The 19,437-nt window shown below is 36.5% G+C and overlaps 1 protein-coding gene across 6 annotated transcripts in view; it reads left to right on the top strand.

Moving 5' to 3' along the window:
* Nucleotides 1-19,437, top strand: part of LOC125669878 (ATP-binding cassette sub-family C member 8-like) — a 78,118-nt gene that overhangs the window by 29,795 nt on the left and 28,886 nt on the right. For all 6 annotated transcript variants that reach the window (XR_008796094.1, XR_008796095.1, XR_008796093.1 and 3 more), the window contains exons 13-26: nucleotides 68-163; nucleotides 767-851; nucleotides 5,219-5,299; nucleotides 7,777-7,914; nucleotides 8,324-8,448; nucleotides 10,944-11,019; nucleotides 11,171-11,261; nucleotides 11,972-12,252; nucleotides 13,140-13,300; nucleotides 15,181-15,250; nucleotides 16,280-16,437; nucleotides 16,858-16,950; nucleotides 18,201-18,303; nucleotides 18,769-18,882. Coding sequence is in view for 3 of the 6 variants with exons in the window: in XM_056141085.1 (XP_055997060.1) it covers nucleotides 68-163; nucleotides 767-851; nucleotides 5,219-5,299; nucleotides 7,777-7,914; nucleotides 8,324-8,448; nucleotides 10,944-11,019; nucleotides 11,171-11,261; nucleotides 11,972-12,252; nucleotides 13,140-13,300; nucleotides 15,181-15,250; nucleotides 16,280-16,437; nucleotides 16,858-16,950; nucleotides 18,201-18,303; nucleotides 18,769-18,882 (1,672 nt within the window). In the remaining 3 variants the exon portion in view is untranslated. The remainder of the gene's footprint in view (nucleotides 1-67; nucleotides 164-766; nucleotides 852-5,218; nucleotides 5,300-7,776; nucleotides 7,915-8,323; nucleotides 8,449-10,943; nucleotides 11,020-11,170; nucleotides 11,262-11,971; nucleotides 12,253-13,139; nucleotides 13,301-15,180; nucleotides 15,251-16,279; nucleotides 16,438-16,857; nucleotides 16,951-18,200; nucleotides 18,304-18,768; nucleotides 18,883-19,437) is intronic.

Below are 19,437 nucleotides of genomic sequence, written 5' to 3'. Positions count from 1 at the left end.
TTATGTAATGTCTTTTTGTAAACCAGCCACTAGGTGATTGGTTTCATTTAGATTTGCTTCATTTCAGGGGTGTAAGAATCGCCTTTGTACCCCAGAAACCATGGTTACTGAATGCAACGCTGAAGGATAACATTTTGTTTGGAGAACCCTACAATCATAGGAGGTGGGTTTTCATATGACGAACCTCAAGTTAAACGCAACAGTCACTGGAATGAAGGAACCAGGCTTAGTAAAACGCTTACAAAGCTACTTACATCTAGCATTGTTTGTTTTAAATTTCCGGCTTCTTACACAATTTGTAATGACGGAACACCAAATATTCCCAATTTTCAATCTTTTTCAGGGTTTTTTCTTTACTGCACAACATGTAAATTCATGGGAAATAAAAATTTTGAAGTTGGTCATTTACACTCAAGCCAAAATTTGCCATATTTCAGATCTCGCTTGGCGAGATTCGGCTGTCATGCGTCTTTCATCCTGGTCACTGTCCATAGGTCAAAGAAAGTCTGAATCGATGAGGAAGGAATATTGATCAATTTAACATGTACTGCTCTAAGTTTGTACCTTCAAAAGAAGTTATAAAGGTAGCACATGCAGCTAAGAATTGATATCACTAAAACACAGACAATACCTTATTTTGACCATAAAAATGTGGGGCTTTTTTAAAAAAAAATTTTTTTTTATTAAAATTAAAACACTTGTAGTGTATGTTTCTTTGATGATTGGTTCTGCATGAATTAAAAAGTGGCGTACTTTTATTATTTAGGTACACAAAGGTCATTCATTCTTGTGCCCTTCAGCCAGACATTGCAACCCTCCCTGCTGGGGACCAAACAGAAATCGGAGAGAAGGTCAGAAATGTTTTAGCTCACCTATAGTTTTTGGTCCGTCTGTCTGTTTGTCTGCAGAAACAATGTGTGTTATAAAACAATGTGTGTTATAGGACAATGTGTGTTATAGGACAATGTGTGTTATAGGACAGTGTGTTATAGGACATTTTGTGTTATAGGACAATGTGTGTTATAGGACATTGTGTGTTATATGACAGTGTGTGTTATAGGACATTTTGTGTTATAGGACAATGTGTGTTATAGGACATTGTGTGTTATAGGACAGTGTGTGTTATAAGACATTGTGTGTTATAGGACATTGTGTGTTATAGGACAATGTGTGTTATAGGACAATGTGTTTTATAGGACAATGTGTGTTATAGGACATTGTGTGTTATACAGACCCTGAAACGTGCTACTACACCAGTTGCACGGTACGGTTCGGTACGCTTTATGAACGGTACGGTTCGTTTTCTGAACGGTACGGTTCGTTTCTTGAACGGTACGGTTCGTTTCTTGCACGGTACGGTACGCTTCTTGAACGGTACGGTTCGCTTCTTGCACGGTACGGTTTGCTAAAAATAGCTGCACGCTTTGTGAACGGTTTGCACGTTTTATTAATGAGGTGGGCGTGGCCTGAACGCTTTGACTTCGTATAAATTGTACGTTTCGATAGTTTGTTTTCACTCGATCGGTCTTATTCGGCTCTTTGATTATCGGCTGCAGGATTTGTGGTTGTGTTAGAATGTGCACATGGGGAAATGAGACGTTATTTTTGATTGCTTCGATGGAATAATTCCATATTGATAACGTACATAAAAGTTATGAATAAAAGTTTTTAGAATTTGCTTAAGTCTAAGTCTTAATGGTTGTTATTACGTTTCAATTTGTTATTCATTTCTCATCAGACATTTATTAATTTACGATTTTATAAAAAGTTGTTACATGAACTGCTCCCCGACATGGGCGTGCGTAAGTGTAAAAACAAAGCGTATTAAGTTTCCGGATATAAATTACAGTGCCTAAATTGGAAAAGTTTTTAAGAAGAAGTGAATTTTGTTTTGAATACACTAAAGTCGCAAATGACACAATGATTATTTTCTGCACTTCACATTTATTGTGATTTATCATCGGCATTATGAAAGATCCAGGATATCTGCACGTGAAGTTTGTACGTCCTTTTTTGTCAGCATTCAGTCATTCATAATTAATAATGTTAGATATGTTAGATATCTGTTGCATTTGTCTTTGAATCAAATAAAATGATGATAATACATATATATTCCTATCCTTTATCACGCGAAGTCCGATTTTCATTTCCCTGACTTTATTTTTGATCACTGAAAATTGAATTAAAAAAAATTAACAGAAAAGTAAGGCAAGTGTATAGTTTGCAATAAAAATGTTTCATATACCTTTTCTATATATTGTTGAAATACTTGAAATAGCTGCAGAACTGTAGCTCTCTGAAAAAAATATTTTGACATAACAGAGAGCTACAGAGCCACCCCTTATAAAAACCTTCGATTTACGGCGCACAAAAAGCTGCGCACGGTTGAGACCTTATATTGTTGTATTCTTGAGTTACTGTCTCATAAATTTAATATAAAAAAATTCTTAACATATTTTCCTACTATACTTGTGTCTAAACATACCTTCAAATATTCATTAAAGCCCCACACGACCTGAAAACTCCCAGCTTCAAATGATTTCGTTTGTTGACGTAGCCATGTTAGGTAGCCGGGTCAGTTCGTACCCTGTTGTTGTTAGTATATATTCATAAAATTCGTTATATGTTATGTATTCGCTCTTCATTTATTATCAATACGAATAATTTATAGAAATTAAAAAAATTAAGTTTTTCTAAAGGTAAAATAAGCTCTTGATTCATGAAAATGCTACTGAAGTCCTTAACACTCGTGTGGCAGGGATGGAGACCGCACCAGACTACTGAAAGCCGCATTGCCGTGAGTTTAGGTATTTGAATAATTATTATTTAAATGCACTGGGATGATATATTATTTAAAATATTTAGCTAAAATATTTGTGGGGACATTAGTTCACATCTAGACGTTATTTTGCAAGTATGGAAATTAACCAGGATTCGAATTGACCGGCTACCTAACATGGCTACGTCAACAAACGAAATCATTTGAAGCTGGGAGTTTTCAGGTCGTGTGGGGCTTTAATGAATATTTGAAGGTATGTTTAGACACAAGTATAGTAGGAAAATATGTTAAGAATTTTTTTATATTAAATTTATGAGACAGTAACTCAAGAATACAACGATATAAGGCCTCAACCGTGCGCAGCTTTTTGTGCGCCGTAAATCGAAGGTTTTTATAAGGGGTGGCTCTGTAGCTCTGTTATGTCAAAATATTTTTTCAGAGAGCTACAGTTCTGCAGCTATACTTGAAAATGCTGAAATGAATAATTTTTTGCGGCCGATTTGATGCTTTGCATCAATTTAACTTGTTTACATTCTTTTACACATGTATGTATCTATTTATTTCTCTGTCGATGTAATTAAAAATTATTTATTAGTGTATATAATAAATCCGCCAATCTACATCTATCTATATGGGTCGTTATCAATGTTGAAGAGAAAAAGATATGTCACAATTATTGCTAATAAAGTAATGAAAATATTACAGTGTAGAACGTGACAATTTTTCTAATCGGTCTAGAAATTTCTCATATGATTCAGACACTGTACGTAGGAAAGTACATATTGAATACATTAACGCTACAAATATCAATTTCATCTTCTTACGGCAAGCCCTGTGCCATACGTGTAGTAGCATTATCAGGGACGTCGACGTCCCTGATTATATGAAGAAATTAAATAGGCTACTTGTAAGTACTATTACAGTATTGTAGTTAACTTCACCCTTGAATTTAAAAGAATTGATTGAAACAGAAATTCCGTTAAAACAACGAAATGCCCCTTGGTTCACTCTTTAAAAGTCTGCAAGTGAAATATACATCCACAGTACACAGGACTGGCTGCAGAAGCATGCATGCAAAATCCGTGCAGTGATCTGACGTCTATTTCTGTTAACAGTTCACAGTATAAAACGAATTTTTATGCATAATTCAGTCAAAACTTGGGTACTTGTTGATAACATACATACACATATATGCACTGAAACAATGTGACATTTACGGAAAGTAATTTAAAAAAAAAAAGAATATCAAAGATGTTTTAAGCATCTCGGTGATTTTCACAGTTGATAACCCAGCTTCGTGATGTTTGAGGATAATACTTCGAATAGCCAGCGATAGTCTACGACCTCCTTTCCCATCGGGCGCCATTGTGAAAATAATATACTGTGGCTGAAAAAGTGGGTCACGTGACATAAATTGCACGCTTTCTGCACGGTACGGTACGCTTTCGGGCTTTTGGGGGCGGGGTTTGCATAATATTATCCTGCACGCTTTTTGAACGGTACGGTACGCTTCTTGAACGGTACAGTTCGTTTTTTGCACGGTACGGTACGTTTCTTGAACGGTACGGTTCGTTTCTTGCACGGAACGGTTCGGTTCGTTTTTAAGGTGTAGTAGCACGTTTCAGGGTCTGTAGGACAATGTGTGTTATAGGACAGTGTGTGTTATAGGACAGTGTGTGTTATATTGTGTGTTACGGGACATTGTGTGTTTTAGGACATTGTGTTATAGGACAATGTGTGTTATAGGACAATGTGTGTTATAGGACAGTGTGTGTTATAGGACATTGTGTTTTATAGGACAATGTGTGTTATAGGACAATGTGTGTTATACATGTAGGACATTGTGTGTTATAGGACATTGTGTGTTATAGGACATTGTGTGTTATATGACAATGTGTGTTATAGGACATTGTGTGTTATATGACAATGTGTGTTATACATGTAGGACATTGTGTGTTATAGGACATTGTGTGTTATAGGACATTGTGTGTTATAGGACATTGTGTGTTATATGACAATGTGTGTTATACATGTAGGACATTGTGTGTTATAGGACATTGTGTGTTATAGGACAATGTGTGTTATAGGACAATGTGTGTTATAGGACATTGTTACGGGACATTGTGTGTTACGGGACAATGTGTGTTATAGGACAATGTGTGTTATAGTACATGATTGTGTGTTACGGGACAGTGTGTGTTATAGGACAATGTGTGTTATAGGACAGTGTGTGTTATAGGACAATGTGTGTTATAGGACATTGTGTGTTATAAGACAATGTGTGTTATAGGACAGTGTGTGTTATAGGACAATGTGTGTTATAGGACATTGTGTGTTATAGGACAGTGTGTGTTATAGGACAATGTGTGTTATAGGACGATATGTGTTATAGGATATTGTGTGTTATACTTTTGCTGTAAATGGAGTTTTGTGTTGTAGGGGATCAATCTGAGCGGCGGACAGAAACAGAGGATCAGCATTGCCCGAGCATTATACTCCAAGGCAGACACTGTCATTCTGGTGGGTCTCTGTTAGCTGAGTTCTCTCCATACTAATCCAGATTCTAGTAGATCCAGATTATCTCCTCTAGATGAATTCTCTCAATACTAATCCAGATTGTCTCCGCTAGAGTAATTCTCTCAATACTAATCCAGATTGTCTCCTCTAGAGTAATTCTCTCAATACTAATCCAGATTGTCTCATCTAGAGTAAATCTCTCAATACTAATCCAGATTGTCTCCGCTAGAGTAATTCTCTCAATACCAATCCAAATTCTAGTAGATCCAGATTGTCTCTGCTAGAGTAATTCTCTCAATACTAATCCAGATTATCTCCTCTAGGATGAATTCTCTCAATACTAATCCAGATTGTCTCATCTAGAGTAAATCTCTCAATACTAATCCAGATTGTCTCCGCTAGAGTAATTCTCTCAATACTAATCCAGATTATTTCCTCTAGGATGAATTCTCTCAATACTAATCCAGATTGTCTCATCTAGAGTAAATCTCTCAATACTAATCCAGATTATCTCCTCTAGGATGAATTCTCTCAATACTAATCCAGATTGTCTCCGCTAGAGTAATTCTCTCAATACTAATCCAGATTATTTCCTCTAGGATGAATTCTCTCAATACTAATCCAGATTGTCTCCACTAGAGTAATTCTCTCAATACTAATCCAGATTGTCTCATCTAGAGTAATTCTCTCAATACTAATCCAGATTGTCTCCTCTAGATGAATTCTCTCAATACTACCGTATATACTCGCCTATAAGTCGGATTTTTGGAAGTCAATTTTTGGTCCAAAACTCTATGTCCGACTTATAGGCGCGTCCTAAGAAGATTGGTATTTTTCTGGGCGGCGTAATGTAGTGTTTTTAAAACAACTCCGACGATCATCATGGACTACCACACAGATGATTATTGTTCACAAATATCTAGACATATTGTATTGTTTATGTATTTTAAAATTATGTATAAAATACAAGTATTTACATATTTTTATCTAGTTAAAAAAGTTTACATACCAGTAACTAATACTTTCAATTCAACTAATCTATAGTTTATCGGTAAAATTGAATTACGAACCCAATTTAATATTGAAATATTCATATGTATACCGGCTGAAATATATTTCATAAAAGATTGAATATTGTTAACAGATAATTTCGATTATCATTCTTGACTCTTACAAACTCTATTGTTGATACAATGAATTATACCAGAATCCCACAATAACAGTTTACGCGAGGCGCGTGCCACTAAGTAAACACGATGTCAGGTACCAGTAATTAGGACAAGGGATCATCATCCATAATAGATCAAGGGATGCGTTTAAACTCCAAACAGATATGGCTTGGATATTGAGCACCTCATAATTATTAATTTCTCAAAATATTATTTGAAACATAGGTAAAATGTCAACCGATTCTGACAAAAATTTGTACCGACTTATAAGCGGGTCAATGACAAATTCCCACAAAATAACCTTAAAAAATACAACCGACTTATAGGCGGACCAACTTATAGGCGAGTATATACGGTAATGCAGATTGTCTCCTCTAGAGTAAATCTCTCAATACTAATCCAGATTGTCTCCTCTAGAGTAAATCTCTCAATACTAATCCAGATTGTCTCCTCTAGAGTAAATCTCTCAATACTAATCCAGATTGTCTCCTCTAGAGTAAATCTCTCAACACTAATCCAGATTGTCTCCGCTAGAGTAATTCTCTCAATACTAATCCAGATTGTCTCCTCAAGAGTAAATCTCTCAATTCTAATCCAGATTGTCTCCTCTAGAGTAAATCTCTCAATACTAATCCAGATTGTCTCCGCTAGAGTAATTCTCTCAATACTAATCCAGATTGTCTCCTCTAGAGTAAATCTCTCAATACTAATCCAGATTGTCTCCGCTAGAGTAATTATCTCAATACTAATCCAGATTATCTCCTCTAGAGTAATTCTCTCAATACTAATCCAGATTGTCTCCTCAAGAGTAAATCTCTCAATACTAATCCAGATTGTCTCCGCTAGAGTAATTCTCTCAATACTAATCCAGATTGTCTCCTCTAGAGTAAATCTCTCAATACTAATCCAGATTGTCTCCTCTAGAGTAATTCTTTCAATACTAATCCAGATTGTCTCCTCTAGAGTAATTCTCTCAATACTAATCCAGATTGTCTCCTCTAGAGTAAATCTCTCAATACTAATCCAGATTGTCTCCTCTAGAGTAAATCTCTCAATACTAATCCAGATTGTCTCCTCTAGAGTAAATCTCTCAATACTAATCCAGATTGTGTCTAGAGTAATTCTTTCAATACTAATCCAGAATGTCTCAACTACATGAATTTTCTCGATGTTAATCCAGATTTCTAGTTGAACCAGATTGTCTCCGCTAGAGTAATTCTCTCAGTACTAATCCAGATTGTCTCATCCAGATAAATTCTCTCAATACTAATCCTGATTTCTAGTTAATCTAGATTGTGTCTATCTTTATAGGATGATCCATTGTCTGCCCTGGATGCTCATGTTGGAAAGCACGTGTTTGAGGACGCCATTGTCAAGTGCTTGGTCAGGCGTAAACGATCGGTCATCCTTGTCACTCATCAATTACAGTACATCAGTCACTCTAATTATGTAAGTCAATACATGTTCCATCAGTCACTCTGATTACAGTTGATAGTGATATCATTGCTGGGTGTACTTGATACAGTGGATAGTGATATCATTGTTGGGTGTACTTGATACAGTGGATAGTGATATCATTGTTGGGTGTACTTGATACAGTGGATACTGATATCATTGTTGGGTGTACTTGATACAGTAGATTGTGATATCATTGTTGGGTGTACTTTATACAGTGGATAGTGATTTCATTGTTGGGTGTACTTGATACAGTGGATAGTGCTTTCATTGTTGGGTGTACTTTATACAGTGGATACTGATATCATTGTTGGGTGTACTTGATACAGTGGATACTGATATTGTTGTTGGGTGTACTTGATACAGTTGATAGTGATATTGTTGTTGGGTGTATTTGATACAGTTGATTGCTATGAAGGATGGGATGGTACAATACCAGGGGAAGCTGAGCGAGGTGAAGAAGCAGGAACCTGAGTTGTACGAATCCTGGAGGAAGGCACTGAGGGAGGCCAAGGCCTCAGAGTCAAGGTCAGAGTCACAATAAACTAAAAAAAGATTAAAGAAATAAATATACATCAGTTCATGAAGGTAAGAATTGAGATGCTTTACGCTGGATGCTTCCTGAAGTGATATATTAAAAGTATGCTGGCGTGAAGTGTTGCAGTTTTTACCCTCATTTTTGAAAAAAATAATAAATACTTTAGCTCACCTGAGCTGAAAACTCAAGTGAGCTTTTCTGATCACCTGTTGTCCATCGTCTGTCTGTCCGTGTGTCTGTAAACTTTTCACCTTTTTTACTTATTTTCCAGAACCACTGGGCCAATTTCAACTAAACTTGGCACAATGCATCCTTGGGTGAAGGGTTTTCACTCTTGTTCAAATGAAGGGGAGATATTCACAAAAATGCAAAAATAGGGTAGAAAATCTTTTCAAGAACCACTGGGCCAGAGGAGCTGACATTTACCTGAAAGCTTCCTGACATAGTGCAGATTCGAGTTTGTTAAAATCATGAACCCTGGGGGTATGTTGGGGCCACAATAGGGGATCAAAGTTTTACATACCAATATATAGGGAAAATCTTTTTAGAATCTTCTCAAGAACCAATGGGCCAGAGGAGCTGAAATTTACATGAAAGCTTCCTGACAAAGTGCAGATTCAAGTTTACTAAAATCATGGCTCCTGGGGGTACGATGGGGCCACAGAAAGGGATCAGAGTTTTACATACAAATATATCGGGGAAAATCTTTTTAAAAATTCTTCTCAAAAACCACTGGGCTAGGAAAGTACAAATTTACATGAAAGCTTCCTGACATAGTGCAAATTCAAGTTTGTTAAAATCATGGCCCCTGGGGTAGGGTGGGACCACAATAGAGGATCAAAATTTACATACAAATACATAGAGAAAATCTTTAAAAATCTTCTCAAGAACCATTGTGCCAAAGAAGTTGACATTTACATGAAAGCTTCTTGACATAGTGCAGATTCAAGTTTTTAAAGAGCATGGTCCCTGGGGTAGTTTGGATTCACAATAGGGATCAAAGTTTTACATGCGAATATGTAGGGAAAATCTTTAAACGTAGGTCAAGGTGACTCAGGTGATCGATGTGACCCATGGGCCTCTTATTTTCTTATATTTACATTCTACTTTCATTTCTGTCGGAATTCCCAGTCGCTAAAATAGATTGCTGTATTTATCAAGTTTCATACGCGCATTGTTCACAACTGCATCGCATTCTTGAGAAATGGCTGTCATACAATTGATAAAGATGTCAAAGGCAAAAACATTGGAAATGTGAATATAAAGAAATGCAGACTTTCTTATGCTGAGCTTATAGTTTTTTGCTTGTAATTCTAGTAACAAGTGCTTTCTAAATTGACATTTCCATGTTTGATGACTTCAGTATATTGACCATTGACTTACTTATCATTAACTTTTATAACGGTTGCGGTAGCTCAGTGGTAGAGCATTTGCTTTGTAACCGGGAGGTCGTGAGTTTGAGCCCAGCTTGTGCCATGGCCGCATCAAACCTAAGATTTAAACATAATGTAGTGTTTGCACATTCGTCAAATGCTCGGCATTTAGAAGTGAGAATCACGGGTCTTTCGAATATGGCCTTAAAAAGCGGAGGTCCTGTGTTACTACTGGCGTTGGCATGTTAAAAAACCCTCATCGCTAAGGCCCTGAGGGTTAAGCGTAGGTCTAAATTTGTGGTACTTCACTTACAACAGATGATGTTTCAAATATAAGTGAAAAATTCTTGATGGTAGTTAAACAACCAACCAACCTTATGAATTGTATAGAAATGTTAATATTTGTTGGAATGTGATCCTTATGACAAGGCCCTTACAATGGACTATTGTATAGAAATGTTAATATTTGTTGGATGTGATCCTTATGACAAGGCCCTTACAATGGACTATTGTATAGGAATGTTAATATTTGTTGGATGTGATCCTTATGACAAGGCCCTTACAATGGACTATTGTATAGAAATGTTAATATTTGTTGGATGTGATCCTTATGACAAGGCCCTTACAATGGACTATTGTATAGAAATGTTAATATTTGTTGGATGTGATCCTTATGACAAGGCCCTTACAATGGACTATTGTATAGGAATGTTAATATTTGTTGGATGTGATCCTTTTGAGAAGGCCCTTACAATGGACTATTGTATAGGAATGTTAATATTTGTTGGATGTGATCCTTTTGAGAAGGTCCTTACAATGGACTATTGTATAGGAATGTCCTGCCCTGGACTGTCACAGGGGCATTCTTGTTTCACGAAATCATATTGTTTTTTCCTGCATTTCATGTGTAATATTTCTCTGCCCTTTTCGTAATTCCACTTCCACATGTAGAATTGTGGGAGCTTTACATTTGGTCGTGTGTTAAGTATTGGTAGGTGAGTTTGCTGTTATATTTTGAAGCCGTGTGTTAAGTATTGGTAGGTGAGTTTGCTGTTATATTTTGAAGCCGTGTGTTATGTATTGGTAGGTGAGTTTGCTGTTATATTTTGTAGTCGAGATCATCATGAGGAACCAAGGTCACCGGACCGTAGCAGTCCATTTGACTACAGCAGACAGATATCAACACAGGTAACAACATACTGATAAAATAAATCTCGAAACTTCATCAACACTCTATTAAATCATTAATATTTCATTAACCACTGCAGAAAATAAGTATTTCAAAATTAAGACAGGTGAAATTATCAAATTCAATGGATGATTTTTATGTTATTTTCAGTCAATTTTGTCCGGAGGCAGCCAACTGTTCAGCCGACAAATGTCCGAAATGTCTAACATGGAGGAGGAGTGTCTGGACTTCTCGGAGAAAGGTAGATCACTTTCTGCAGCGCTCACCCTTCACAGCACTCACCCTTCACAACGCTCACTCTTCACAGCACTCACTCTTCACAACACTCACTCTTCACAGTGCTCACTCTTCACAACGCTCACTCTTCACAGTGCTCACTCTTCACAACGCTCACTCTTCACAGCGCTCACTCTTCACAACGCTCACTCTTCACAACGCTCACTCTTCACAATGCTCACTCTTCACAGCGCTCACCCATCACAACACTCACTCTTCACAATGCTCACTCTTCACAACGCTCACTCTTCACAGCGCTCACTCTTCACAGCGCTCACTCTTCACAACGCTCACTCTTCACAACGCTCACTCTTCACAACGCTCACTCTTCACAGTGCTCACTCTTCACAACGCTCACTCTTCACAGCACTCACTCTTCACAACGCTCACTCTTCACAATGCTCACTTTGTATATAGCTTAATGTGTATAGCGCTCACTGTAGGGCCGAGATTTACTAAAGGTCGTAAATTTTGTCGTAAGTGTAGACTGGATTTATGTGTGCAATAATACTGCGGTCAGGGTGTATAGGGATCGCTGTGTCCCAAAGTCGGCAAATGATCAGAAAATCAATTGCATGGATCTGTAATATATTTTTATTTCATGAATGACTTCATAAAATGTTGAGTTTGAACATTGACTTTTTTATGTCAAAGATGTTTTATTTTCTACTTTAGACCCATTGAAACAAGATGACAAGAAAATCGATGGAGAATTGGTTAAGAAAGAACACAAGGAAGTAGGCGCAGTGTCCCTCCGTGTATATGGCCAGTATGTGGCAGCCTGCGGTGGGCTGTTCATATGCTTCATGATGATGTTACAGGTCGGCTACCATGTGCTGCTGGCGTGGAGCAACATCGTTCTGTCCCAGTGGGCAGAAGACTCCACAGAGTTCCAGACCAAGTTATCCAATCTAAGCAATGTAGGCTCAGCAAACGAGACCAGTAATGTTACACTGGTGAGTCTTATCAAAGTAATGTAGGCTCGGCAAAAGAAACTAGTAATGTTACACTGGTGAGTCTTATCAAAGTAATGTAGGCTCGGTAAACAAGACTAGAATGTTACACTGGTGAGTCTTGTCAAAGTAATGTAGGCTCGGCAAACAAGACTAGAATGTTACACTGGTGAGTCTTGTCAAAGTAATGTAGGCTCGGCAAACAAGACTAGAATGTTACACTGGTGAGTCTTGTCAAAGTAATGTAGGCTCGGCAAACAAGACTAGAATGTTACACTGGTGAGTCTTATCAAAGTAATGTAGGCTCGGCAAACAAGACTAGAATGTTACACTGGTGAGTCTTATCAAAGTAATGTAGGCTCAGTAAACGAGACTAGAATGTTACACTGGTGAGTCTTATCAAAGTAATGTAGGCTCTGTAAACAAGACTAGAATGTTACACTGGTGAGTCTTATCAAAGTAATGTAGGCTCGGTAAACGAAACCAGAATATTATACTGTTGAGTCGATTACAACAGGACAGCCTAATGTTTTGTAATGTTTGTCAGAAATGATCTCAACAGTCGTTTGTCGCTGCCGTATTTATTAATGAGAATCAAAACTGGTCCAGATGTACAAATAGCATTCTTAGTGGAACACTACACTATGATAATGATAATCTTAGTTAAAAACATCACAAGGATCAGGATTAAGTGTTTTACAAATAGCATCAGTTAGTGAAACACAACACTGAAATCATTACTTTTTTTGACTTAATGGAGAAATCATGGGAATAAAAATTGTATTCAGTTTACTTCTTAAAATACAATTTTAGTTTTCATTTTTGAAAGAGAATTGTAACTAGTGCCGTTGAACACAACACTGATAAAGATTAAGTGTTTGACTTTTCAGAAATTTGATAATGACATTTACATGCATAAGTACCTACTATTGAACATCGTGGGATTGCTAGGGGCCTTCATTGCTAACCTGGTACTGTACTTGACTACACTCCGAGCTTCCAAGAATCTCCATTTCCGTCTTCTCGACACCATTCTGCATGTTCCCATCAGGTGAGTGGCCTCGACATAATCAAAACACGTTAGTTTCCAATGTTAAATACAGGTGACTCTCGATGGCTCGAACTTCTATCTCTCAAAGTGAAATCATGGTCCCGATTTTTTGCTTTACATAACTATTAAGCAAATTTACTATTGATCTCTCGAACGTTTGATCTCTCAAAGTGAAGTAGGGTTCTGTAAAACATATTTCATTGTTTTTCACTCTCGAACTCGAGAAGTGGTGCATAACGTATACACACTGTTACCCAGGCGTATGATTATTTCCGTTTGAACCTTACCTGGATTTTATCGAATGCCGGAGGCTAGCGTGGTCGTGGTAATTAGGGTTTTACATAGGCAATACACTGCCCCTGCTTCTTTGTGGAGGTGGACACTTCATTATATAATTGGTTAATTGGTCACATTTCACGCTACACTAGGGTCTTGTGTTGATTAAAATTTGTATATAATCCGACTATGAATAAAATATGTAATTTATTTTGACTGGACAACCAGAGAGTAAGGTTGAGACATTAATTTAGAGACAATAATTCAGAGATCTACAGACTGTTCAATTTTTCAAGTTTGTTCTTTGTGTAAAGTTACTCTAAATAATTCATTTTACTCATTTATTAGAGTTTTTGCTTCGTGTAAATCAACATAAAATTGTACACTGTTTAGTTGGCGACAGTAAAGCTTTATCGGAAATTAGTTTTGTACACCTATCTGACAATGAGAAAAGAACAAATGAATGCAGAAACTTTGAAATCTTTTTATTAATGCAAAATAAGGTTCTTTATCTTACATTTTCCTGACAAATATGAAGGAAAATGTGTCAAAATGATCTCATGATATAGCTGGTAAACATTTCCGGTTACTGTAAAATCTTAACCACATGGTCGGACCTTCAATTTCTGAATTTCGAACTCTCGATCTCTCGGAAGTTTTATCAAGGTCCCTTGAACTTTGAGTTATTAAGAGTCACCTGTACATTTTAAATGATTTTATGTACAGTAAAAGATGCTTATAGCGAAGTGCTGGTGAAAATCATGAAGATGAACAATTTTGATTTGATTTGTAAAATAGTTCTGAATTAAACTTCTAAGAGAATTTACACAAGTTATTATGTACTATGCTAAAATAATAGTCAGGGTTTTGACAAATTGTGCACAACTTGAAGGGAAGTTCACTGTTTGTCAAATCCCTGACCACTATTTTGGCATAGTATACAAAAAATGTAAAAATTATGATTATTATGCTGATTTTCCATATAGTTTCAAAATAGACCAATTTAATTTACATTTCAATGGAGCAAAGGGCAATCGCTCTGAATGTACCTCCAATGTTGAGTGTTGGAGATATTTAAAATTCAGTATTGATTAGTTTGTTATTGGAGCATAACCATAAAAAAATGGTTGTCTTTTTTTTATTAGTTCAGTCATGGTCATATTTAGCTTAATAAAAGCTTTTATAAATTGTAAACCTATTCAGCATTATTTAAAAATATAATTTCTTTGAACAAAAAACAAACTGAATTGAATTTTGGTTCTTGCTAGCTAGCATGTCATTCATTACTGCTGAAAGCCACTAGATGTAAATAGGGCTATATTTGTGGCCACTATTTCTATCCTTAAATTCATTGAAAATGTTACAAGTACAATCAAACCTATTCTCTCAAACTCGATGGGGCCGAGAGAAAACTTCAAGGTATCCCAGGGTTCCAGATATTGAGGTTAATGTACAGAAAGAAAATATGGTAGGAACCTCCAACTCACTTCAAAATATCCATAGTATTCGAGATATTGATGTTTGAGATGGAGAAATTCATCTGTATAGATAACGATTTAAGACAGATTTAAAACATATTTTCGTCATCTTTTCTCGTTGAACAGGTTTTTTGACACGAATCCCAGTGGTCGAATCATGAATAGATTTTCTGCAGATGTGGCAGGAATAGACCAGGTAAAACAATAATTATTATACCTTTGTATGTTCATGTTGTCTTAACATGAAAATTAACTGGTCTGTGGTTTGAGATAAGATACAGAAAAGAATACTGGTACTATGAGCTGGTGTCCATCGCAGAGTTGACATACAAACCTACATTTACTGGTACTGTGAGCTGGTGTCCATCGCAGAGTTGACATGCAAACCTACATTTACCGGTACTGTGAGCTGGTGTCCATCGCAGAGTTGACATGTAAACCTACATTTACCGGTACTGTGAGCTGGTGTCCATCGCAGAGTTGACATCCAAACCTACATTTACTGCACCCTTCAGTGGCGGCTTTAAATTTTTGAGTTAGGCTTAGATTTTGAAAACGGTGAATTATCGTTGTCGTCAGCCTCCTTTCATCTCAAGAGACGAGGGCTACGCCAGGTTAAGTCAGGTTCGGTCGCTTCATCTCGTGTGGTTGTGAAGGCCGATGCGGGAGTGACGGTCTTTACAGCAAAGGCTCTACAGGTATGGATTGTCGCCGCCTGGTCTGTAGAGCTGGACTTGCGAGTGGCTCTCTTCTTCGGCGGGCAGTCAATGTGCTTCTGCTCAGCTTGCGTGGTGCCACTCTGCACAGTGACTCTCCAGGAGTCTTCGTATCGTGCGAGGCTTTCCCACAACTGCTTGTCGATTCCAACACTCTTCATGTACCTTTTGCAGGTGTCTTTAAAGCGCAGTCTGGGGTGTTCAGTTCTCTGCCCCAACACTTCAGTCTTATTTATGCTAATCGTGAGGCCAAATTCATCGTACGTGAAAGCTATTATAATTTAAAACCCCAACAAAACCAGAGATGTGACAGTAATTCATTTTGGGTATTGTAAGAGAGGCGAAACACAAACTTAATGTGGCTGATAATTTTTCTGGTTGTTTTTGAATCACTCGGTTTATTACTGAGACATTTTTGAGTTGTGTATTACATGTAATTTTCACTGCAATTTCTTTTTCATCATTTCATAACAGTTTGTCCAGACTATATATGTGTTGTATGTTTTCAGAGACTGCCCTTTATATTGGAGAGTTTTATTCGTTGTGTTATGGTGACTGTGTCGGCTTTGGCGGTTAACGCTATCGGAACTCCATACTTCCTAATAGCTGTTTTACCTCTGACTATTCTGTATTACTGCTTGCAGTTCTTCTTCAGGGCCACAGCAAGGTAAGGAAACTATTCACTTTGTGTGGAATGTAATTCTGTACCACAGAGAAAAATGTTCGTTAAATTTAATACATAAAATATGCTTATATTCATTGGGATACATTTTCGTGTTTGGACAAAAATCGTCATATTTTGTGGGAGGGGGGGGGGGGGGGGGGGGCGCTTCAGAGTTGTCAGTTTTTGCATGCTATTTGTTTGTGCCAGGTTGAAATTTTCGTGTATGTCCATGCCGCTAATATTACAAAAAGTTTATTATTTTTACACTACATTAACAATGTTCTGACTGAATAAATTCGTGATTAATCTCTTGCAACGTTCAGCAAAGCTTTAATTCTAATAGGAAAAACATTTTTAACCATTTTGCATGTCTTGGTACAGCGTTGATGTATTTATTTCGTGGACTCTTTTCTGTTTCTGCAGAGAACTACAGAGGATAGAAAGCGTGACCAAGTCTCCTGTTTTCTCGCATTTATCTGAAACACTCAGCGGCTTACAGACCATAAGAGCTTTCAGGTAGGAAAGAGGGAAATGGGCGGAAATGAAGCACGTTCTCGCTATTCTATATTGATAATCAATGTAAGACCTAAATAATTGTGTGGTTACAGTTTCCAGACATACCCTATTTTTCTATTCCCGACCTTAATTTGTTTTTTTAAGATCGGGATTTAGTTATCATTAGAAACTTATCTGACTGATTCCCGACCTTAGTTTTCTTTAAGATCAGGATTCAATTTAATATCCTTCTTTTTGATTCCTGACCTTAATTTTTTTAAGATTAGGAATCAGTTATCATTACAAACTTTCTCTTACCTGATTCCCAACCTTAATTTTTTTAAGATTAGGAATCAGTTATCATTTCAAACTTTCTCTTGCCTGATTCCCGACCTTAATTTTTTTAAGATTAGGAATCAGTTATCATTACAAACTTTCTCTTACCTGATTCCCGACCTTAATTTTTTTAAGATTAGGAATCAGTTATCATTACAAACTTTCTCTTACCTGATTCCTGACCTTAATTTTATTTAAGATTAGGAATCAGTTATCATTACAAACTTTCTCTTACCTGATTCCCGACCTTAATTTTTTTAAGATTAGGAATCAGTTATCATTACAAACTTTCTCTTACCTGATTCCTGACCTTAATTTTTTTAAGATTAGGAATCAGTTATACTATTTTTTTTCACTCCCGACCTTAATTTTATTTAAGATTAGGAATCAGTTATACTATTTTTTTTTTTACTCCCGACCTTAATTTTATTTAAGATTAGGAATCAGTTATACTATTTTTTTTTACTCCCGACCTTAATTTTATTTAAGATTAGGAATCAGTTATACTATTTTTTTTTTACTCCCGACCTTAATTTTAGTTAAGATTGTGATTCAGTTCTCATTAGGAACTTATCTGCCCTTGGATGCCCCAAAAATTTTGATGAATTTTAGACATAAAAAATTATGGATGGTATAGGCAGTGTCATAGTTTTCATTAACATTAAATTTTACACTCAGTATTTCAGTATCATGTGTTTTTTTCATTTATCATCAAATATCCACTGGAGTTACAGACTTTAACAATTAAAAAAAAAAAAAAAAACCAACCTACTTACTCTATTTCTGAAAAGCATGTCGTGGCAACCACACCGTTAATTATTTTTTTTGCCTATTCAGTTTCAAAAAGTATTCTAGTATTTTGGAAAAGAAACATAAATGATTGATTAATGTGAAAATTACAGAAGGCTTTAAGATTGTCCGATTCTAATTTGCAGAGCTGAGAAGAGATTTAAGAAGAGGGCCTTCACACTTATTGACAACAACAATATACCCTATATTTTCGTCATGTCTATAAATAGATGGCTTGGAATACGACTGGTAAGCATTTCATGTTTAATCCTACAAATTTATGTTTTTATGGAATAGGAATTATATCTGTACCTTGTCATTGACAAGGATTTTAATATATGACACATCAATTAACAAAACTTAAGTATTTGACAAAACTGTCAAATTATACCACATCTCCATGCATCAATCAACTTGAGGCAAAGCCTCTATGGGATTTTTTTTTCTCAGCTAAGACTACCTAACCTTACATATTAAGATAAATGAAGACTTGTACACTGCAAACTTTTGAAATTTTTATATGCCTATTTATCAAGAGTTGATGATATTCAAACATTTACTCTACTGATATTAACTTGTCATGTTGTACATCAGTAGATGACAGTTGTGTGCTCAATTTTAGACTTTATGCTATTTTTAGATGTAATACTATTTTTAGACTTGATACTATTTTTAGATTTAATGCAAATTTTATTTTCTGTTTTCGCCTCTCAGGATTACATAGGATCTCTCTTGGTGTTTATATCAGCTGTGTCCAGTCTGGCGACCTGTCTGGCCGGACATACCACCCCAGCCTACGTGGGACTCTCCCTGACATATGCATTGCAGGTAAAATATAATTGTTCCTCAGGATATGAAAAAATTATTCGTCAGTTTCTGATGATTTCGATGTTAAATTGAGATTTTTTAATTGAATGTTTTGCCGTGTGATGACCGGGTCAAGGTAGGTCCTCAGTACCCCTTGCTTGTCATAAGAGTTGACTAAATGAGGCGGTCTTTCGGATGAGACCGCAAAAACCGAGGTCCCATGTCACAGCAGGTGTGGTATAATAAAGATCCCTCAAGGCTGTAAGCGATGAGCATAGGCCTGAATTTTGCAGCCCATCAACGGCAATGGCAGGGCGTCAAGTTTCCTTTGAATTCCTATATTTGGGGGTTATTTCTATAAATTCCTATATTTTAGGGTAAGCAAGAAATGTTGGATTCTGAAGGAAAACCAGTTCTGTATATTACAAACAATTTGTGTCCTCTGTAACTATACAACATTTCAAATATTTTAGGTTACAGTTCTAGGTCAAACAACATTAAATGTACATTCTATGGAGTGTTTCATGCGTCAATTTAGGGGGGGGGCACCAGTAGGGGACATGTATTGCTTATGTA

The sequence above is a fragment of the Ostrea edulis genome, chromosome 1 (assembly GCF_947568905.1).
Source record: "Ostrea edulis chromosome 1, xbOstEdul1.1, whole genome shotgun sequence".
Taxonomy (NCBI): Eukaryota; Metazoa; Mollusca; class Bivalvia; order Ostreida; family Ostreidae; genus Ostrea; species Ostrea edulis.
Note: the sequence above shows the minus strand (reverse complement) of the source record. Positions and strands in the feature narration are given on the sequence as shown.